We start from the raw sequence: 23,840 nt of genomic DNA on the forward strand, positions 1-23,840 counted from the left end.
CCATAATTACATACAACCCCCATATAAACCGATCTCCAGATCGGTATATGTGGGAGCTATATATAATTATGGAGTCTCTAAGAGAAGCAAATTTTATCCGATCCGGCTGAAATTTGGTACCTGGTGCTAGTATATGGTCTTTAACAAACATGCAAAAATTGGTTCACAGCGGTCCATAATTATATATATCCCTCATATAAACCGATCCCCAGATTTGACCTCCGGAGCCACTTGGAAGAGCAAAATTCACCCGATCAGGTTGAAATTTGGTACGTTGTGTTAGTATATAGTCTCTAACATCCATGCAAAAATTGGTCCACACCGGTCTTAATTTGATATAACCCCAATTTAAACCAATCCCCAGATTTGACCCCCAGAGCTATTGGAGGAGCAAAATTCATCGGACCCGTTTGAAATTTGGTACGTGGTGAAAATTGGTATATTGCGCTAATATATAGCCGCTAACAACCATGACAAAATTGGTCCATATCGGTCTATAGCCGATCCCCAAAATTAATCTACCAAAATTTTATTTCTATAGAAAATTTTGTCACAATTTTTTTTCTATAGAAAATTTTGTCAAAATTTTATTACTATACCCAACAAAACTTATGATTACTGGTGGTACCTTCAACTTTTGTGGAAGTGGAAAATCTTGCCCAGACTTCACATCATTGTTGTTGCCATCAATCCCTGTAATTGCTTTCTTCGCCGTTTTGTGGGTTGTTTAAACTTCGTTTGGCTTAATTTAAAATTGCTACATTGTTGTTGTTGTTGGGTGTAATTGGAATTCGCTTGTTGCTATTCTTTTGGGTACAAAAACTAATAATTTAGCTCATATTTAAGTGGAAAGAATTCCCCAGTCCTTAATTGGATTTTATTTCTATAGAAAATTTTGTCAAAATTTTATTTCTTTAAAAAATTTTGTCAAAATTTTATTTCTTTAAAAAATTTTGTCAAATTTTTATTGCTATAGAAAATTTTGTCAAAATTTTATTTCTATAGAAATTTTTGTCAAAATTTTATTTCTATTGGAAATTTTGTCAAACTGAATTATTTACGTATTTAATCGGCCTTTTTGTTTGTTTAATATATACCCCGTATGGACTAACTTACAATTGAGAAGACGGTGTTAAGAAGTTTTAAGATACCTGCCACCACCCAAGTAATTCGACTTTAGTACAAGTTTCTATGCAATCCATGGTGGAGGGTACATAAGATTCGGTCTGGCCGAACTTACGGCCGTATATACTTGTTTTTTTTTTTTTTTGCAGTGCACCAAAAGAGATAAACCCAAATTTAAATACCGTAAAATAAAAAAATGGCTTAGGTAAAACCTATCTTATCTTTCTGCCTAAATAATCTAGACCTGACTATGATTTATGAGTTGAGTGTATTCGAACGAATACAAGTATTTGCTATGAAGAGCTCTTCAGTAAAACAAAACAAAACCTCCGGGAAGTTTTGTTTTTTTTTATAAAGATTATACAAAACAAAAATTGTCATTTGCTTTTATAGATTTTTATCCATAATTTCTAAGGTTATTCTCATGTATTTTCTACTTTTGTTTCTTTTCTCTTTAGCCCACCACGCAGCCAATTCCCTGGTGATGATACAAATGCAGATAAGGAAGTAAACAAAAAAAAAATAGATCCTGCGATAAAAATAAAACAAGAAAGTCTCTAATAGATGTTTTGGAATATGAAGCCAATTATTGTAAATGAATGTCAATTTAAATATGCAAAGCATTCACATCAAAAGCAGCAGCAGCACCAACAACAGGAGTATCATCACCATCAACATCAATTCCATGTCGAAGTCAAACAAAGGCTATTAGAAACATAAAAGGACATTTATCTTTCCACTTGCAATTGTATAGAGAGACATCAACAAAAACTAAAAGAGAAGATCCAATAGAAAGCTTTGGTAAAGACATTGATATTGTATTATCATTAGTAGAAGGAGCAGCAGCCGCTCAAACCAGAGCAGCTGAAGCCCATTAAAAGAGCCCTGTGAGAGCGATGTTATTGGCCAGTCTAAATTTACATCGTATGGGATGTTTGATTAATATGCAGCTAATCTTTCTTATACTATTGGGTAAGTACCAATTAGAAATTACAAGACCTTATAGGAATTTCTCTAACAGGAGATAAACCACACAACACACATTCGTACACACACACACAGGCACGCACTTACATATCTCATGTTCAGGGATATGTAATAATTTTGCATAACTTGAACAAATATTTGTCCACTTGACAATTTGATGGATAAGCTAAATACTTGAAGTCACATTAAGTACACACAAAAACCCATAGCTCTCACTCTCACTCTCTCTCCCACTCTCACTCTCTTTCTCTATAATAGCTTGGCCCTAGAAGCTAATGCTTATGTTTGGATTTCTTAATGGAGCAATTTGGTAAATTTGTCATTTTGATGTTGTGTATTGTAAACAGGGAGAGAGAGAGAGTGAGAGTGAGAGCTAGAGAGCAGGCACAGCCTAATGGCCTATGATGACTTGTCATTTCTATTTCAATTGCCTGGCAAATTATGAATTATCGCCAAATGCCAACAAATTGTTCTAACTACCTTCCCCCCGCCCGATTTTGCTACTCCACCATTAAGCATAATTCTTTAGAAGAGCTTTCAACAACATTGCCTTAGTTTTATGTGGCCTGAGGCCAATGATGAAATATAGCCAACCACCAGCAAATCATCAGTAATTACGATTTTTTCATCATCATTTTGGCAAATCTAGAAGAGCAATGCCAACTACCACTACCACCACCATATTTTAGCTAAACAAAAGTCTTACAAACCAACACCACTAACCAATCACCTAACCACCAAGAAAGCTTTACACTTCGAACCAACTATAGACCCCAAACATGGAGGCATTTTGAAGGATAAGTGCTTCGGAGACCGCAAGTCATTGATGAAGAGTAAACATTTGTGGCCCTATTTTGCAATCAAAAGAAAACGAACCTCGAACCGATACCATGAAAATGACATAAAAGAGAATTACCAGGAGAGGAAAAAGCAAGAAAAGTGGGAGGGGGAGGTGAAAGGGGAGAAGGTAAATTGCCTGAATTGGTAGTGTGAAAAAAAATTGTTTAGCCCATTTACATTTTAACGCCTTTACAGACATCATCATCCTCACCATGGTCATTTGATAGGCTCTATACTCTACTCACCCGTCCCCTCTCTCTCTCCCTGCCCAACTATAACAACATTTGTTTGGTCAGGTACTACTAGGTGTTGTCGTTTCATCTTCCATCCATTGACCGTTTGTGAAAAGTGTCAAAAGGATTTCCCACAATTTTCATTAAATTACATCGAGGTCACACGAGTGTGAAAATTCAGAGTAAATTGCCAGAAAACACGTACTTTAAACTCAACTCTCTTTTTTATTTAACATCCATGGCCCCTTCCCCACACGGCTTGTTTTTTTGAACAATCAAATACTTGTCCATGTTGTTTCCATGGCCCAGGGTCACATACACCAGAGGACAAGAGTGATTTAATTTTGTTCTGGTTGTTCGGTTTTTTTCTCTCCATTTTTTTATGCGGTGGGGTTGTCATGACATTTCAAACTCCCTGAAAATGATTAGGAAAGACTTCTTAGTCAGTCTTTTATAAATTGAAGACAATGCTTATGACATGTTCATGTTGGAAACATGAACATCTTCATTTGTGCTAAACACGTCAATAAACAAATATCCTTGGTGTGCATTTTTCTATGGCCATTTTTGTGAGGTACGTATTTCAATATCATTATCCTTTTCTTCATCAACATAAGGACTTGATTTTATTATTGCAGAATCATGACGTTTTGAATGATGTAATGAATGTAAGTTAAAGTGTATTTGGAGAGCTACGAAATTAAGGGATAGAAAAGTTAGAATGTAAAATGGCAAAAAGGAAAAAGGAAAAAGTTCAACCAGAGGATAGGAGGAGGTCCAGGTAATTGAAAGAGTAAAAGAAAATACATGAAACAAAAATGACTTATAGAACAAGGGGAGAAGTGAAGAAAGAATGAAATATTTATTACACTCAAAGAAAAAAGTAAATCCTCCAGTGTACTCTAAAGCCAATTTAACTGTATTTTAGTTCATGGAAATTATTATGGAAAGATGATATTTTAGCTATTATCTTTTTGGCAACACTAGTATAAAGAGCTAACGCACATTTTGTGTGTTTGTTTCACTGTCAAACATCTGCAGTTCGGTCTCTAATATAGCTATGAATCGTCTTACAAACAAATTTCATTAAGTAAATGCGTGCTCTGTTAAGAAATCCCATCGCATGCGAATTGTGTTCAGCGACGAAGCTCATTTTTGGCACAATAGTTACGCAAATAAGCAGATTTATCTATTTCGGAGTGAAGAAGCAAAATTTATCAATACATACAGAAACAAGTATATACGGCCGTAAGTTCGACCAGGCCGACAAAATTGCCAGTATTGGGGATTTTTCCCCAAATCGGGGATATTTTTTTCGTGGATGGGGACAAAATTTTTGAGTTGGAGACCTGGGGATTTGGTGGGGAATTTCCACAAATTTGGGGATTTTTGTGGGGAATTTTCGATATTTGTTCAGTATACGAGTAATTATCACAGTAAGAACTATGGTTTATATGAAATTTTTACATGCTTAAAAAAAAGGCTTAAAGAAGTACAGAGATTCTCAAAAATATAAAAAACTTTCCTCCTCTTTTTTCCACGGAATTTATTTAGGTGGCCCAAGAGCAACGCATTTTGATCGATAAGTCAATTTTATTTCTTGACTATATGTTGACCGAACTCCCATTTTTATTTCTCGAGCGAGGATTTGCATAAGATGACTCGATGACTCTTTATACCAATAATTAACTCTGATGGGGGCTGGTATCGGATGATATTTTGAGCACCCGTCTCCTAGTTTTGTGTTTTGAAATCTTCATCTTTTTGTAACTCGCAAACTGGTATAACAAAAATTGCACATTTTTTTTTATTTAAAATATTTTTTTTTTTAATTTTGTACGGATTTTCTACAGCAGAGTCCATTCGTTTACTTTTTTTTTCAAAAAACTTGCCAAAAATTTCTTGGGGATTTTTATGGGGAATTTTAAATTAAATTGGGGATTTTTGGGGATAAAAGCGATCGATTTTGGGGACAAGAGCTCGGAAAATACTGGCAACACTGCGGGCCGAATCTTATGCACCCTCCACAATGGATTGCGTAGAAACTTCTACTAAAAACGGTCATCCACAATTGAATTACTTGGATTGCAGGCGATGGCAAGACATCTTAAAACTTCTTACTATAATCTTCTAAATTGTAAGTTAGTCCATGTGGGATATATATTAGACAAAAGAAAGGCCGATTAAATACGTATATATTCAGTTCTTGACCGGTGTATATAATAATTACGAACCGATATGAATTTTTGTGCGGTAATTATAGAGCCAGAATTGAAATATGGGGGTCGCTTTATATGGGGGCTATATACAATTACCCTACAGGAAATTGGTCAAATTGCCACTGACGGACCTATCACAGGACTGGTACCGGTGATCCAGTTTGTCGCAGTTTTTAAATAGTCATAATTTAATGATTTCCATACTCGCTTGATATAAAAATCTTATTGGATCTACACATTTATTGAAGTAGAATTACCAGAATAACCTATAGTTCAACATATTTCAAAAGTTTTTCATTTCTAGTGCGATTCGAATAACAAAAATGAAACAGATTCCTAATAGTTTGTTCGAGACTGGTTCATGAGGACCTGTCTATGGAGTGCCACTACTAAAATGTCCCAGGATGTGCCCTTAGGAGGTCGCGGAGGGGACCTCCCCTTCGTCGGACTTTTTGAAAATTGGACCAAAGTTGACCAATTTGCTTGAAATTTTCATTGAAGGTTGGGATTGGAATCTACACAAAGATCCGCTACTTTATATTTCGATATTTGGTGGCGGAGGGGGACCTCCCCTTTGTTCGACTTTTTTTAAGTACAGTGAAAAAACTAAAATTCTCTAAATTATCAGAGATTTACAGAGAACATGCAGTGAGGTTATGGAATTAATATGGTGTACTTGATGATTTCATAGACAAAAATCCGCTACATTATTTTTCGATATTTGGTCGGGGAGGGGGACCACCCCTTTGCCCGACTTTTTTTTAAGGTACAGTGAAAACAAAACTAAACTCTCTCGACCAGAGAATGAAGCCGCCGAGTCGCGCCGGCGATTTTAGCCGTCGCCGACCCGTTTTTAGCAGTCGACGCCGCCGCCGAATATGTCGACTCATATCGACTCAAATTTAGCCGCCAATTAATCTAAAATATTGATTTATAGCAGAAAAATTTAATAATATTTGTTATAGTTTTTGCCAAAATGTTGAACTTTCCACTTTCAATCAATTAGTATCAAGTTGCTATAATAGTTTTACAAAAATTTAGCTCAAAAAATTTGAATGAAATGTAAATTTGATTGTAAGATTGGTTGTACAACTAATCTCATTACAATTCGGAAAACTTCAAATTGGTTTTATAATAGATAATTTTGCGCCGCCGAACAGACAATTTTTTATCGGCTTAGCCGTCAAGCCGCCGCCGCCGCAGACAAAAGTTTAGTGTTAGCCGCCGCCGACAAAAATGGGTCGGCTTCATTCTCTGCTCCCGACTGAAATTTTACGGAAAAAATGGGTGAGATTATGAAATTTATATCAGGTTCCTGATTTTTTAATAAAAATAAAAGGGCATAGGGAGACATCCGCTTCTCTTAAGTACATACAGAGAAACAAGTAAACTTTACCGAGTTACTTGAAATTTACAGAGGACTGGGGAGAGGTTACGATATTAATAGTTGATACCTGATTTTGCGATATTTGGACGGAAGAGAGGCCGCCCCTTTAAGCTCATAATTTGCTTGACATTTTCTGAGATACGCTACATCACTTTTCGATATTTGGTCGGGGTGGAGATCCTCCTCTAAAACTGCAAACAAAAATTTTAAGTTTTCTTGAAATTTACAAAGGCAATGGGGGAAGGTTATAAACGAAGAGGCAACCTTCCTTGCCCCACACTTGAAGGAAAGTTTCAAGAATTTTCAGGGAAGGGATGCTATTCACTACGGTGTTTGTCGATATTGTATCGGGGAAAGTTACGTCCCTTTAAAAAAATAGAGCAAAATTTAAACATCTCCGATCTACTTGAAATTTACAGGGAACGTGGGAGGAGGTGATTAAATTTATACATGATTTTTAAATTAGTATATGATTTTACGATATCTGGTTGGGGAAGGGGAAAATTTGATAAAAACTTTGTCGATTTACTTCGATAGTTGTGAAATTAATATAGGGTACGTGATAGTCCGTACCCTATATTAATTTCAGTCAGGTCGGAGTGGAGCAAAGGTGGGCAGAGGGTTCCCTTTTGTTCGTTTTTTTTTCTTAAATTGAAAGTAGAGGGTTGTCCATAAATGGGAACTCGGTACATAATTTTATGTATTTTGCACAGGCTTCTGCCAGACTTCTTTTTAGTAAAAAACTTAAATTTACATGAAATTGGCAGCCAACGTAGAGGGTGCATAATTTTCCAACATTTTAGCAAATGTTAAAGTGGTACAATTTTTTACTACTTTTGCTTTTTCGGATTTATTGGATGGGAAACAGTAATTCTTTGTATGTTACTATAATATAGTGCTTAACTTTCAGATATGTTGAGGAGAAGGATACCTTTCCTTGACAAGCCACTTTTCGATTTTTTTAGCACGAAGGATATGGTTCTCTAAGTTAACGCAAAATGTTCCTACAAATACGCTTCGCAAGGCGCAGCGAAGCGGGCCGGGTTACGCTAGTTTTCTATAAAACTAAAATTTTAACAAAATTTTCTATAAAAATAAAATTTTAACAAAATTTTCTATAGAAATAAAATTTTGACAAAATTTTCCATAGAAATAAAATTTTGACTAAATTTTCTATAGAAATAAAATTTCACAAAATTTTCTATAGAAGTAAAATTTTGACATAATTTTTAATAGAAATAAAATGTTGGCATAATTTTCAATAGAAATAAAATTTTCACGAAATTTTCTTCAGAAATAAAATTTTGACAAAATTTTCTATAGAAATAAAATTTTGACAAAATTTACTATAGCAATATGTTAAATTTTTGACAAAATTTTCTATAGAAATTAGTTTGTCAAAATTTTATTTCTATAGAAAATTTTGTCAAAATTTTATTTCTATAGAAAATTTTGTCAAAATTTTATTTCTATAGAAAATTTTGTCAAAATTTTATTTCTGAAGAAAATTTCGTGAAAATTTTATTTCTATTGAAAATTATGCCAAACTTTTATTTCTATTAAAAATTATGTCAAAATTTTATTTCTATAGAAAATTTTGTGAAATTTTATTTCTATAGAAAATTTAGTCAAAATTTTATTCCTATAGAAAATTTTGTCAAAATTTTATTTCTATAGAAAATTTTGTTAAAATTTTATTTTTATAGAAAATTTTGTTAAAATTTTAGTTTTATAGAAAATTTTGTCAAAATTTTATTTCTATAGAAAATTTTGTCAAAATTTTATTTCTGAAGAAAATTTTGTCAAAATTTAATTTTTATACAAAATTTTGTGAAAATTTTATTTCTATAGAAAATTTTATTTCTATAGAAAATTTTGTCAAAATTTTATTTCTATAGAAAACTTTGTCAAAAATGTATTTCTATAGAAGATACTGTCAAAATTTTATTTCTATAGAAAATTTTTTCAAAATTTAATTTTTATAGAAAATTTTGTGAAAATTTTATTTCTATAGAAAATTTTGTCAAAATTTTATTTCTTAAGAAAATTTCGTGAAAATGTTATTTCTATAGATAATTTTGTCAAAATTGTATTTCTATAGAAAATTTTATCAAAATTTTATTTCTATAGCAAAATTTTGTCAAAATTTTATTTCAATGGAAAATTTTGTCAAAATTTTCTATAGAAATCAGTGGCCGACCCTGAGCATTGTTGCCAAAGATACCATGCACAGATAAAAATAAGATTGAGAACCAATAACTTTTGTTGTAAAACCAATAACAAAATTTGTTAATTGTAATAACCATTATTACAAAAAAGTTGTTAGCATTCGTTACCATCAGAAGGTAACAACACACAAAAAAATTTCACGAAAATTTTTCCAATTAAAATTTTAATTGAGTTTTAAAAAATATTCAATTAAAAATTTAATTGATTCAACAAATTTTTTAATTGAAACAAAAATCAATCACAAAAATAATAGTATCAATTAATTTTTTAATTGGATTAATTAACTTTTTAATTGACCTTCAATTAACTTTTTAATTGATACTATCATTTCTGTGATTGAAGACATTTCAATTAAAAATTAATTGGATCAATTAATTTCGTGATTGAATCAGAAAATTTTTTTGTGTGAAATAATTTGTGTTCTCAATAACATGATTTGTAAATAATTTGTTCAGCATCCAACATTACAAAATATTTGTTGTTGAACGTTACGTTTAATCCTTAACAAATATTTTTGAATTTTAACGAAAAAATTTGTATGTGGTTTGTTCAATGACCTGTAACATTTATTGGTGTGTTTACAAAAAAATTAAATTGAAATTAAAATTGACAGAATTATGCTATGAATTGCACAAAAATTGCAAAATTGCCGGAACAATTTTGGAGATATTTTGTTAAGTACACACAGAGAAGGAATATGACCAAAATGTTATTTTTGGACGGGGAACATGTAACATTTTTGGGTCGAAAATCCTCTACTCAGTTTTGAAAATGTATGACGATTTTAAATTTGAGGAGTCCAGGATCTAGCAAGCATTTTGACAACTTTTTGCCCAGTGTTATATATTCTAGTTAATTAGAATTGTAATAACTCTAATCCCGATATCAATATGGTTTTATTAATTATATCATACAACAAACACATTTAAGAAACCACCAAATTGAAAAATATTTCACAAACATTTATAAATGCTTTTCTGTATTCTCTGATGAGTGAGCTCTTTGCTTGCTATCATACACGTGCATGTGCTCATCCTCATTTTGTTCTAACGGTGTTCTTCGCATACTCCATTTAGCATTCGTACATATTCTCAGCGATGTGCGCGTAACCAGTCTTGTATTTTTGTTTTCATATCGATAGCAGTCAACTAATTTCGCAACAAAACATTTTGTTGAACATTCAGAATATTTCTATTAATTCCTCTGTCAAGCATCTACAAACACATTTCAACAACAAATGTCTCTTATTCAATAGACAAATCTGTTGAGCATCAGCAGATTTTACATACAAATAAAGTTGTTAATAGTTATTTGTGTGTGTGTCTATCTCGTCTCCTTCTGGGTGTTGCAAACATATGCACTATCTTATAATATCCTGTTCCGCAGTGTGACGCAGGGTATAAAAATATGAAAAAATATAAGGGGGCTATAGCTAAACATAGAGTGATATGCAACATATTCGGCACACCTGTTGAATTCACGCCAACCGAATGAAACAAACTATTGACTCTAAACTTTGGACAAAAAAACAAACTACTTATTGACATCTATGGTGTGGTATTTCAAATTGGTCATATCGGACCAAATTGGTCATAAGTATAGTCCCCATATAAACCCACCCCCCAGATTTAGCTTCATCCATCCGAATTGGATGAAATTTGCAACATGGCGTTAGTCTATGGCCTCTAAGAACCATCAAAAAATGGTCCAAATCAGTCCTTACTGATATGACCGCCATATTAACCGGTCCCCAGATTTGGCTTGTGGAGCCTCATGGACATGCAAACTTCATCCGATCCGGTTGAAGTTGGGTTCGCGTTGTAAGGATACGCCCTTTAACAAACATGTAAAAATTATCGATTGATAATTGATTTAATTATATCCCCAGATTTTACTTATTGAGCCTCCTGAAGAAGCCAATTTCATTGGATCCGGTTGAAATTTGGTACGTGGTGTTAGTCTATGGCCTCTAACAATCATGCAAAAATTGGTCCATAGCGGTCCATATAAACTGATCTCCAGATTTGATTTTCTAAGCTTCCTAGAGAAGCAAAATTCATCCGATCCAATGGAAATTTGGTAAATGATGTCAGTATGAGTGGGCAAATTGGTTGACATTGATGTATGTCTGCCTTTTTTGTCTAACATAGTGTCCATATGGACGAACTCATCGGCAAGACAATCCATTGTGGAGGGTACGTAAGATTCGGCCTGGCCGAACTTACGGCCGTAATTTTAATTTTTTTTTTTTGGTTATAGGACATTTTTAAAAAGTTGTTAGCTATTAAAAATTATATTAAAATTTTAATGTTGTACACAAGTTTGTCAAATCTGTTTACTACGGTAGAGTGTAGTCTAATATTAAAAAAAAAATAAAAAATTAATTCTTTGAAATCCTTACATAATTTATGGAGTTAAATTTTAAATTTATTTCTCTTTTGTTCAATTACATTCGCATATAATTTGCTTCGTCACAAAAAAAACCTTTAATGTATCCCAAAAAAAAAGAAGTTAATTTTAAAATAAATCACTCTCAAATATAATGGAAGTCCATATCATCACAAGTGATTAAATCATTCAAAAGCTCTCAACAAAAATAGATAAAGGCATATAGGAGACGATGATGATGATGATGATGACGACGACGACGACGATATTTCCAATGATGATACTGATGGTAATGGTGATGATTTCATTTAATGGTCTTAATTTAATATCCAGTCGATAGCCACAAAAGGAAAAAAAAAAACAATGAAACATTTCCATTTATAATGGTGTGGTGGTTGGTGGTGATGGTGCTTTAGTTGTCACTGAAATTCAAACTAAATAAAAATTCCCAACAGCTGTCTCCACCCATACCACCTTAATCACAGGCAAAGGTATAGGTTGGTGGTCTGAATAGAAGAAGCTTCGGTTTCAATAGGAAAACTTCAGGGAAATTGCGGTAAGCAGGGAGCGGGCTGGGTGGATGGGGAGAGGCTTTACAGAATAGGTTATTTAGGTAGGTGTACGTACATCTGCCCTCCACAGCTTATTGCAAAAGACTCTAAAATAAAATGTCATCAAAGCAACAAAGGGAAAGTTTTCAATGTAATCTGTGATGGCCGTTTGGCTACCACTACCATTAATCACATTTAATGTCCATATCTGGACATCTATTAAAGTATAAAAGTGAACAATTTATCAAAAAGCCGAGTATGTAAGTGAGCATGTTTTTAACTTGTTTCAATTTTGTTTTGTTTTTTTTTTCAAAATTTTTTTCCTAGAAAAAAAATTAAATTGCAACCTTTTTTCTATAGAGGGCTAAAGCCTTAGCTTTTGTTGTAGGATTTGTTGGCCTTGCCATGTTTTGTATTTTTTTTTTTTTTGCTAGAAAAAAACGAGATTGTAATAATATTTATGGAAACAATTAAGATTTTAAATGTAATGACTTGTTTCCGTTTTTTTTTTTCGGATATGTCGATTTGCTCTAAACATGCCATCTATTATAGCCTCTGTGTGTATAGAGGATGGCATGCTTAGTGTATAGCAAAGCCAACCAAGGGGAGGCGTTAAGTGGAAAGACAAAATGGCGTTACTCTAAAGACACGTTGGCAACAAATTAATGATGGCGTTTTTTTCTATAGCCAAATATGAAGGAGGAGGAGAAACGATTAAATGACCACTGGTCCCCACTTAAGAGGAGTAGGAGGATATGAGTCAATAACTATAGCCATTGAAATGGTTTATTTTTATACCCACCACCAAGGATGGGGGGTATATTAACTTTGTCATTCCGTTTGTAACACATCGAAATATTGCTCTAAGACCCCATAAAGTATATATATACTGGGTCGTGGTGAAATTCTGAGTCGATCTGAGCATGTCCGTCCGTCCGTCCGTCCGTCTGTTGAAATCACGCTAACTTCCGAACGAAACAAGCTATCGACTTGAAACTTGGCACAAGTAGTTTTTATTGATGTAGGTCGGATGGTATTGCAAATGGGCCATATCGGTCCACTTTTACGTATAGCCCCCATATAAACGGACCCCAAAATTTGGCTTGCGAGGCCTCTAAGAGAACCAAATTTCATCCGATCCGGCTGAAATTTGGTACATGGTGTTGGTATATGGTCTCTAACAACCATGCAAAAATTGGTCCACATCGGTCCATAATTATATATAGCCCCCATATAACCCGATCCCCCGATTTGGCTTGCGAGGCCCCTAAGAGAAGCAAATTTCATCCGATCCGGCTGAAATTTGGTACATGGTGTCAGTATATGGTCTCTAACAACCATGCAAAAATTGGTCCACATCGGTCCATAGTTATATATAGCCCCCATATAAACCGATCCCCCGATTTGGCTTGCGAGGCCTCTAAGAGAAGCAAATTTCATCCGATCCGGCTGAAATTTGGTACATGGTGTTAGTATATGGTCTTTAATAACCATGCAAAAATTGGTCGACATCGGTCCATAATTATATATAGCCCCCACATAAACCGATCCCCCGATTTGGCTTGCGAGGCCTCTAAGAGAAGCAAATTTCATCCGATCCGGCTGAAATTTGGTACATGGTGTTAATATATGGTGTTAGTATATGGTCTCTAACAACCATGCAAAAATTGGTCCACATCGGTCCATAATTATATATAGCCCCCATATAAACCGATCCCCCGATTTGGCTTGCGAGGCCTCTAAGAGAAGCAAAATTCTTCCCATTCAGTTGGAATTTGGTACGTGATGTTAGTATATGGTATCCACCAACCATGCAGGAATTGGTTCCTATCAGTCCATAATTATATATAGCTCCCATATAAACCGATCCTCAGATTTGACCTCCGGTGCCTTTTGGAGAAGCAACATTCATCCGATCTGCTTGAAATTTGGTACGTGGTGGTAGTATATGATATTTAACAACCATGCCAAAAGTGGTCCATATCAGTCCATAATCGTACATAGCCCCATATAAACCGATCCCGAGATTTGGTTTTGGAACCTCTTGGAGGAGCAAATTTCATCCGAGTGAGTTGAAATTTGGTACATTGTGCTAGTATATGGTCGTTAACAACCATGCCTAACTAGGTCCATATCGGTCTATAGTTATATATGGCCCTCAGATAAATCGATCCCCAATCACACAAAAATTGGTCCATATCAAGTTCATAATTGTATATAGCCCCCATATAAGCGACCCCCATATTTCAATTCTGGCTCTCTACGTACAAAAAGTCCATATCGATTCGTAATTATTTGTAGACTTACCTATACATAACTTTTTTGTCTAATATATACCATGTATGGACTAAATCACAATTTAGAAAACGATGTTAAGAAGTTTTAAGATACCACAACCCAAGTAATTCGCTTGTGGATGATAGTCTTTCGTAGAAGTTTCTACGCAATCCATGGTGGTGGGTACATAAGATTCGGCCTGGCCGAACTTGCGGCCGTATATACTTGTTTCAGAATAAATTGTACAGGGGAGTACTTTTAACATATACAGTGTGACTGATATATATTGCCATTAACTTCAAATTCCTACCATTTCTAAAGCGATCATCTGACAGCTGAAAGATTTATTCCAATGAAATTTATTGTAGTGTTTAGAAGCTTCTAAAAAATATTAGTAATGTTAATTAAAGCATTAATATATGCTTAATATTTGGCTGGAAATCCAACCGCATTTAATTACAGCCCTTCAACATTTAAATGTGAATAAATCTTTTGTTCCATTGCTCCCCAGCAAAAAAAAAGCGTCGCCAAAAAAGTAGTGAAAATGTTCTTTTTGGATCCGGAAGTGATGCAAAATTGGCGAAGAATTGATGAATTAAACATTGGACGGATGTCCACCATTTCAATAACCGTTGTACTGAATTTAAATCACTTTTTAGGACATGATCTGAATTCAGTGTTTTGGATGTGAATTAAAAACAAGTATATAGGGCCGTAAGTTCGGCCGAATCTTATGTACCCTCCACCATGGATTGCGTAGAAATTTCTATGAAAGACTGTCATCCACAATCGGACTACTTGGGTTGTGGTATCTTAAAACTTCATAACATCGTTTTCCAAATTGTGAGTTAGTCAATACTAGACAAAGTCTACAAATAATTACGAATCGATATGGACTTGTGCACGGAATCTAAATATGGGGGTCGCTTATATGGGGGCTATATACAATTATGAAATTGATATGGACCAATTCTTGTGTTATTGGGGATCGATTTATCTGAGGGCTATATGGTTGTTAACGGCCATACACTAGCAATATACCAAATTTCAACTGACTCGGATGAACTTTTGGCATGGTTGTTAAATATCATAACTACCACCACGTACCAAATTTCAACCAGATCGGATGAATTTTGCTTCTCCAAAAGGCACCGGAGGTCAAATCTGGGGATCGGTTTATATGGGGGCTATATATAATTATGGACCGATTTCGCCCAATTTTTGTATGGTTGTTAGAGACCATATACAAACACCATGTACCAAATTTCAGCCGGATCGGATGAAATTTGCTTCCCTTTGAGGCTCCCCAAGCCAAATCTGGTGATCGGTTTATATGGGGGCTATATATATATTATTATGTACCGATGTGGACCAATTTTTGCATGGTTGTTAGAGACTATATACAAACACCATGTACCAAATTTCAGCCGGATCGGATGAAATTTACTTCTCTTTGAGGCTCCCCAAGCCAAATCTGGGGATCGGTTTATATGGTATATAGCACCCATTAATTATGGATCGATGTGGACCAATTTTTACATGGTTGTTAGATATCATATGCTGACACCATGTACCAAATTTCAACCAGATCGGATGAATTTTGCTTCTCCAAAATGCACCGGAGGTCAACTCTGGGGATCGGTTTATATGGGACTATATATAATTATGGACCGATTTCGACCAATTTGTGCATGGGTGTTTGAGGCCATATATTAAAACCACGTAACAAATTTCAACTGAATCAGATGAATTTTGATCTTCCAAGGGGCTCCGGAGGTCAAATCTGGGGATTGGTTTATATGGGGGCTATATATAATTATGGACCGATTTCGACCAATGTTTGTATGGGTGTTTGAGGCCATATATTAACACCACGCACCAAATATCAACTGAATCAGATGCATTTTGATCTTCCAAGAGGCTTCGGAGGTCAAATCAGGTGATCGGTTTATATGGGGGCTATATATAATTATGAACCGATGTGGACCAATTTTTGCATGGTTGTTAGAGACCATATACTAACACCTTGTACCAAATTTCAGCCAGATTGGATGAAATTTGCTTCTCTTAGAGGCTCCGCAAGCCAAATCGGTGGATCGGTTTATATGGGGGCTATATATAATTATGGACCGATGTGGACCAATTTTTGCACGGTTGTTAGATACCATATGCTGACACCATGTACCAAATTTCAGCCGAATTGAATGAAATTTGCTTCTCTTAGAGGCTCTGCAAGCCAAATCGGGGGATCGGTTTATATGGGGGCTATATATAATTATGGACCGATGTGGACCAATTTTTGCATGGTTGTTAGAGACCATATACTAACACCATGTACCAAATTTCAGACGGATCGGATGAAATTTGCTTCTCTTAGAGGATCCGCAAGCCAAATTTGGGGGTCCGTTTATATGGGGGCTATACGTAAAAGTGGACCGATATGACCCATTTGCAATACCATCCGACCTACATCAATAACAACCACTTGTGCCAAGTTTCAAGTCGATAGATTGTTTCGTTCGGAAGTTAGCGTTCAATTTCAACAGACGGACGGACGGACATGCTCAGATCGACTCAAAATTTCACCACGACCCAGAATATATATACTGTATGGGGTCTTAGAGCAATATTTCGATGTGTTACAAATGGAATGAAAAGTTACTATACCCCCATCCTATGGTGGAGGGTATAAAAATTTTTAATATTTTGCTAAATAACTAATTTTTATAATTTTTTATGATTTTTAATGCCCTCTAACGCATGTATGAAACGTTTGACCTCAATTTTTTTCAAAAATGTGCAATTTTTCTAGAATGGATTTAGAATTATTTTTCGATAAAATTTAAATAATTTGTTTAATTTTATTAATTCTTTCTTAGTCTGTTTTTTTTTTTTAAAGTTAAAATTTCCCATTAAAAATATGAAAAAAGCGAGTTATATAAAATTCAATTACGGCCATTTTCTTGTAACACCGTTACACTTTAACTGCCAGTTAACAGAAAGTAAATTGCAAATATCTTCTCTCCGGTTAACTTTAACTGAAAATTTTTCAGCAGTTAAATTTCTAACTGGTATGTGGAATATATAGGCAATATGACAGATATGTCCATGGTACGGTTTAAAAGTTCGTTAGCTAACGGAGCACTAACGGAGCTTCATGAAAATGGGGGTTAAACGAACTTCCTGTGTAGTTAAAACATTGAACATCTTTGGGAGGAAATTTTTGATAGTGGAACTTTAAAAGTTGTGCCTTTAGAAAAACTTGCAAATTTTTTTGTTGGGTCGTTACCGTCTATATATATTTACATCATATATATTTTTGGACCAATTTTTGCCTGAGTATTAGAGCATATAGTAACATCACGTACTAAATTTCAACCGGATCGAATGAAATTTGCCCTTCCAAGATGCTCCGGTGGTCAAATCTGGAGATCGGTTTATATGGGGGCTATATAATTATGGGCATGAGATTTGCCCTTTCAGGAGTCTCCGTAAAGCAAATCTGGGGATAGGTTTGCGGATATTTTCTCTTCCAAGAGACTGCGGTGGTCCCTGTTCGTATTCATCAACTGTGGAGTCAAAATAAATGCGAAATAGTAACGGGAAAATTACCCTGGGCAAACAAACCTATCGACCGCAGACCATGGACATTCCAAATAAAGGTGTGTAGGGGAGTAATATTTTACCCACGAATAAATAACTCGTGACACACAAATAATTTTATGAATAGTTTACCTGAGGGAGGTGACTGAAACATGCTCATAATCAAAATCGAGGAAGTTTTTAAACTCTCTAAACTCCTACACGTCATTAAAATTGTAAGTGAATTCAACTCGTAAGCGTTTTATGTTCGTGAGCGGGATTATTTTTTTGAGCGTATTTTTCATAAATTCATTACTCACGCACACTCAAGAAGATATTATTTTCGTGACTCACTCTCGCGCACGAAATTTGGTTGCTTAATCACGTACACTCAAAGCTATCAGCGTGAGTCACGACAATTTCGTGTCACTCTCACTCCTCTAAATCCAACAAGACTTCATTGCACTCAGCACGTGTCAACATTTGCTACATATTTCTGCTTTTGAACGATCAAATTTAAAAAAAAAAAAAACAAATAAGGAAGGTCTAAAGTCGGGCGGGGCCGACTATATTATACCCTGCACCATTTTGTAGATCTAAATTTTCGATATCACATCCGTCAAATGTGTTGGGTGCTATATATAAAGGTTTGTCCCAAATACTTACATTTAAATATCACTCGATCTGGACAGAATTTGATAGACTTCTACAAAATCTATAGACTCAATATTTAAGTCGGCTAATGCACTAGGGTGGAACACAATGTTAGTAAAAAAAAATATGGGAAACATTTAAATCTGAAGCAATTTTAAGGAAACTTCGCAAAAGTTTTTTATGATTTATCGCTCGATATATATGTATTAGAAGTTTAGGAAAATTAGAGTCATTTTTACAACTTTTCGACTGAGCAGTGGCGATTTTACAGGAAAATGTTGGTATTTTGACCATTTTTGTCGAAATCAGAAAAACATATATATGGGAGCTATATCTAAATCTGAACCGATTTCAACCAAATTGGGCACGCATAGCTACAATGCTAATTCTACTCCCTGTGCAAAATTTCAACTAAATCGGAGTAAAAAATTGGCCTCTGTGGTCATATGAGTGTAAATCGGGCGAAAGCTATATATGTGAGCTATATATAAATCTGAACCGATTTCAATCAAATTTGGCACACATAGCTACAATGCTAAATCTACTCCCTGTGCGAAATTTCAACCAAATTGGGCCAAAACTCTGGCTATTAGAACCATATTAGTCCATATCGGGCGAAAGATATATATGGGAGCTATATCTAAATCTGACCCGATTTCAATCAAATTTTGCACACTTACCTGCACTACTAATTGTACTTCTAGTGCAAAATTTCAAACAAATTGGGCCAAAACTCTGACTTCTAGGACCATATTAGTCCATATCGGGCGAAAGATATATATGGGAGCTATATCTAAATCTGAATCCATTTCAACCAAATTTGGCACGCATAGCTACAATGCTAAATCTACTCCTTGTGCAAAATTTCAACCAAATTGGGCCAAAACTCTGGCTTTTAGGACCATATTAGTCCATATCGGACGAAAGATATATATGGGAGCTATATCTAAATCTGAACAGATTTCAATCAAATTTTGCACACTTGACTATACTACTAATTGTACTCCTAGTGCAAAATTTCAACCAAATTCGACCATAAATCTGGCTTCCGGGGCCATGTAAGTCCATATCGGGCGAAAGATATATATGGGAGCTATATCTAAATCTGAACCGATTTCAATCAAATTTTGCACACTTGACTATACGACTAAGGGTTATGTTTGTACAAAATTTCAAGCAAATCGGTATAAAACTCTGGCTGCTAGGTCCATATTAGTCCATATCGGGCGAAAGATATATATGGGAGCTATATCTATATCTGAACCGATTTCTTCCAAAATCAATAGAGTTCTATTCTGACCCAAATTAGGAACATGTGCCAAATTTGAAGGCGATTGGACTTAAATTTCGACCTAGACTTTGATCACAAACATGTGTTCACAGACAGACGGACGGACGGACGGACGGACAGACGGACATGGTTATATCGACTCAGGGACCCACCCTGAGCATTATTGCCAAAGACACCATGTGTCTATCTCGTCTCCTTCTGGGTGTTACAAACATATGCACTAACTTATAATACCCTGTTCCACAGTGTGGCGCAGGGTATAAATATATAAAACTAAACAAGATCATGCTTTACTTTATTGCATAGATTTCAAAATATTTGGTCTCTAGAAAACAATCACCTACCTTGTTTGGGATATTTGTACGAAAAGGGAAACTCCCCTTTGTCCTACTTGTCAGACTTCAAAAAAGGTTCCCTGATTTTTGTGAAATTTTCGGGGAAGGTTCCTCTAGATAAAATATCCGCTACTTTATTTTTCGATATTTGGTCGGGATTTGGGGCCTCTCCTTTGCCCAACTTTTTCTAAAGTACAGTGCAAACACTAAACATCTCGGGTTTACCTGGAATTTACAAATGACGAGGGAGAGTTTAGCAAATTAATATGGGGTACCTAATTTTTCGTAATTTGGAATTTTGTCAAAATTTTATTTATATGGAAAATGTCGTCAAAATTTTATTTCTCTAGAAATTTTTGTCAATATTTTATTTCTATAGAAAATTTTATTAAAAATTTTCTTCTATAGAAAATTTTGTCAAATTTTTATTTCTATAGAAAATTTCTTCAATATTTTATGTCTATAGAAAATTTTGTTAAAATTTTACTTCTATAGAAAATTTTGTCAAAATTTTATTTCTATGGAAAAATTTGCCAAAATTTTATTTCTATAGAAAATTTTTTCAAAATTTTATTTCAATAGAAAATTTTTTCAATATTTTATTTCTATAGAAAATTTTGTCAAAATTTTATTTCTATGGAAAAATTTGCCAAAATGTTATTTCTATAGAAAAATTTTGTCAAAATTTTATTTCTATATAAAATTTTGTCAAAATTTTATTTCTATCTAAAATTTTGTCAAAATTTTATTTCTATAGAAAATTTTGTCAAAATTTTATTACTATGGAAAATTTTGTCAAAATTTAATTTCTATAGATAATTTTGTCAAAATTTTATTTCTATAGAAAATTTGATCAAAATTTTATTGCTATAGAAAATTTTGTCAAAATTTGATTTCTATTCATAATTTTGTCAAACTTTTATTTCTATAGAAAATTTTGTCAAATTTTTATTTCTATGGAAAATTTTGTAAAAATTTGATTTCTATTGAAAATTTTTTCAATATTTTATTTCTGTAGAAAATCTTGTCAACATTTAATTTCTATAGAAAATTTTATCAAAATTTTATTTCTATAGAAAATTTTGTTAAAATTGTATTTCTATTGATAATTGTGTCAAAATTTTATTTCTATAGAAAATTTGTTCAGAGGGATATTTTTCTAAATCTACCAAACCATTAAGAATTCTACCAATTTATCAAACAGTAAAAAAAAATGTCAACATTTTATTTCTATAGAATATTTTGTCAAAATTTTATTTCCATACAAAATTTTGTCAAAATTTTATTTCTATAGACAATTTTGTCAAAATTTTATTTTTATAGAAAATTTTGTCAAAATTTATTCTAAATCTACCAAACCATCAAGAACTCTACCAATTTATCAAACAGTAAAAAAACTTGTCAACATTTTATTTCTATAGAATATTTGGTCAAAATTTTATTTCCATACAAAATTTTGTCAAAATTTTATTCCTATAGACAATTTTGTCAACATTTTATTTTTATAGAAAATTTTGTGAAAATTTAATTCCAATAGAAGATTTTGTCAACATTTAATTTCTATAGAAAATTTTGTCAACTTTTTATTTCTATAGAAAATTTTGTCTAATTTTTATTTCTATAGAAAATTTTGTCAAAATTTAATTTCTATAGAAAATTTTGTCAAAATTTTATTTCTATAGAAAATTTTGTCAAAATTTTATTTCTATAGAAAATTTTGTCAAAATTGTATTTCTATAGAAAATTTTGTCAAAATTTAATTTCTATAGAAAATTTTGTCAAAATTTTATTTCTATAGAAAATTTTGTCCAAATTTAATTTCTATAGAAAATTTGTTGAGAGGGATATTTTGCAAAATCTACCAAAACATCAAGAATTCTACCAATCTACCTAACCGTAAAAAATCTGCCATTTTTTAATAGAATTCTACCACCTGTGGTGACACCACTTCAAGAGAAATAAACCACAGCTGGAGAAAAATGTCGCGTGCGCCCGGAGGCAATGTATGTTACGAGCGCTTTAGTTTCTTCCTTAACCTCAGACAAAAAGCTTTTGTTCCCATATACATATATTTAAATCTATCTCGATATGGACAAAATTTTTTAGATTTCTATTGACTTAAAATTTTAGTCGGCTAATGCACTGGTGTGGAACAAAATAACATGGGAAACATTAAATCTGAATCTAAATAACATGGGAAACATTTAAATCTGAAGCAATTTTTAGGCAACTTTGCGAAAGTGTATTAATGATTTATCGGTCGATAGATATGTATTAGAATTATAGGCAAATAGGAGTCGCTTTTACAAGTTTTCGAATTACCAGTGGGATTTTTACAAGGAAAATGTGGGTATATTGGCCAATTTTGCCGAAATCAGAGAAACATATATATGAGAGTTATATCTAAATCTTAACCGATTTCAACCAAATTTAGCATGCACAGATATAATATTAATTATACTCACTGTGCTAAACTTTTCGTAAATCGGATTAGAAATTTGACTTGTGTGGTCATATGAGTGTAAATCGAACGAAAAATATATAGGAAAGCTATATCTAAATCGGAGCCAATTTCAACCAAAATTGGAATGTATATTGAAAACGTTAATGCTACTACCTGTACAAAATTTAAAACATATCAGTGTAAAACTCTGACTTTTGGGGCCATATACGTGTATATCGGGTGAAAGATGTATATGGGAGCTATATCTAAATCTGAAATTATTTCAACCAAATTTGGTATGTATAGCTATAATGTTAGTTCAACTCCATGTGAAAAATTTCATCGGATTAAACATTTTACCTCTGGCATCATATGAGTGTAAATCGCACGAAAGATATATAGGGAAGCTATATCTAAATCTGAGCCGATTTCAACCAAAATTGGAATGTATATTGAGAACGTTAATTCTACTACCTGTACAAAATTTAAAACATATCAGGGTAAATCTCTGACTTTTGGGGCCAAATAAGTGTATATCGGGTGAAATATATATGGGAGCTATATGTAAATCTGAACCGATTTCAACTAAATTTGGCATGTAATAGCTATAATATTAATTCTACTCCCTGTTCAAAATTTCATTAAAATCGGATTACACATTTTACCTCTGGCGTCATATGAGTGTAAATCGAACGAAAGATATATAGGGAAGCTATATTTAAATCTGAACCGATTTCAACCAAAATTGGAATGTATATTGAGAACGTTATTTCTACTACCTGTACAAAATTTAAAACATATTAGGGTAAATCTCTGACTTTTTGGGGCCATATAAGTGTATATCGGGTGAAAGATATATATGGGAACTATATTTAAATCTGAACCGATTTCTTTCAAAATCAATTGGGTTCTAGTCTGACCTCAAACACATACATGTGTCAAATTTGAAGTCGTTTGGACTTAGACTTTGATTACAAAAATGTCTTGACAGACAGACGGACGGACATGTCTAGATCGAGTCAGGGGCCGACCCTGAGCATTATTACCAAAGACACCATGTGTCTATCTCCTTTCCTTCTGGGTGTTGCAAACATATGCGCCAGCTTAAAACACCCTGTTCCACAGTGTGGCGCATGGTATAAAAATTACGCTATTTACGTTTAATTCTAAATTTAAAATTTAATTTTATCCTTAAGGCAATTCTCCGCTTCTTTCCGCAAAATCTATAGTGTACAACGAAAATCGTTGGCCTTTGTTTTTCATCGTAATTGATATTTAAGGGTTAAATCTTTAAGTTGT

At 33.6% G+C, this 23,840-nt stretch overlaps 1 protein-coding gene across 2 annotated transcripts in view; it reads left to right on the forward strand.

Moving 5' to 3' along the window:
- LOC142220904 (kin of IRRE-like protein 1) overlaps positions 1-23,840 on the forward strand; it is a 307,459-nt gene that overhangs the window by 232,942 nt on the left and 50,677 nt on the right. For both annotated transcript variants that reach the window (XM_075290317.1, XM_075290318.1), the window contains exon 2: positions 1,584-2,097. In XM_075290317.1, the coding sequence (XP_075146432.1) occupies positions 2,022-2,097 (76 nt within the window). In that variant the 5' untranslated portion in view covers positions 1,584-2,021. The remainder of the gene's footprint in view (positions 1-1,583; positions 2,098-23,840) is intronic.

The sequence above is a fragment of the Haematobia irritans genome, chromosome 1 (assembly GCF_050003625.1).
Source record: "Haematobia irritans isolate KBUSLIRL chromosome 1, ASM5000362v1, whole genome shotgun sequence".
Classification (NCBI taxonomy): Eukaryota; Metazoa; Arthropoda; class Insecta; order Diptera; family Muscidae; genus Haematobia; species Haematobia irritans.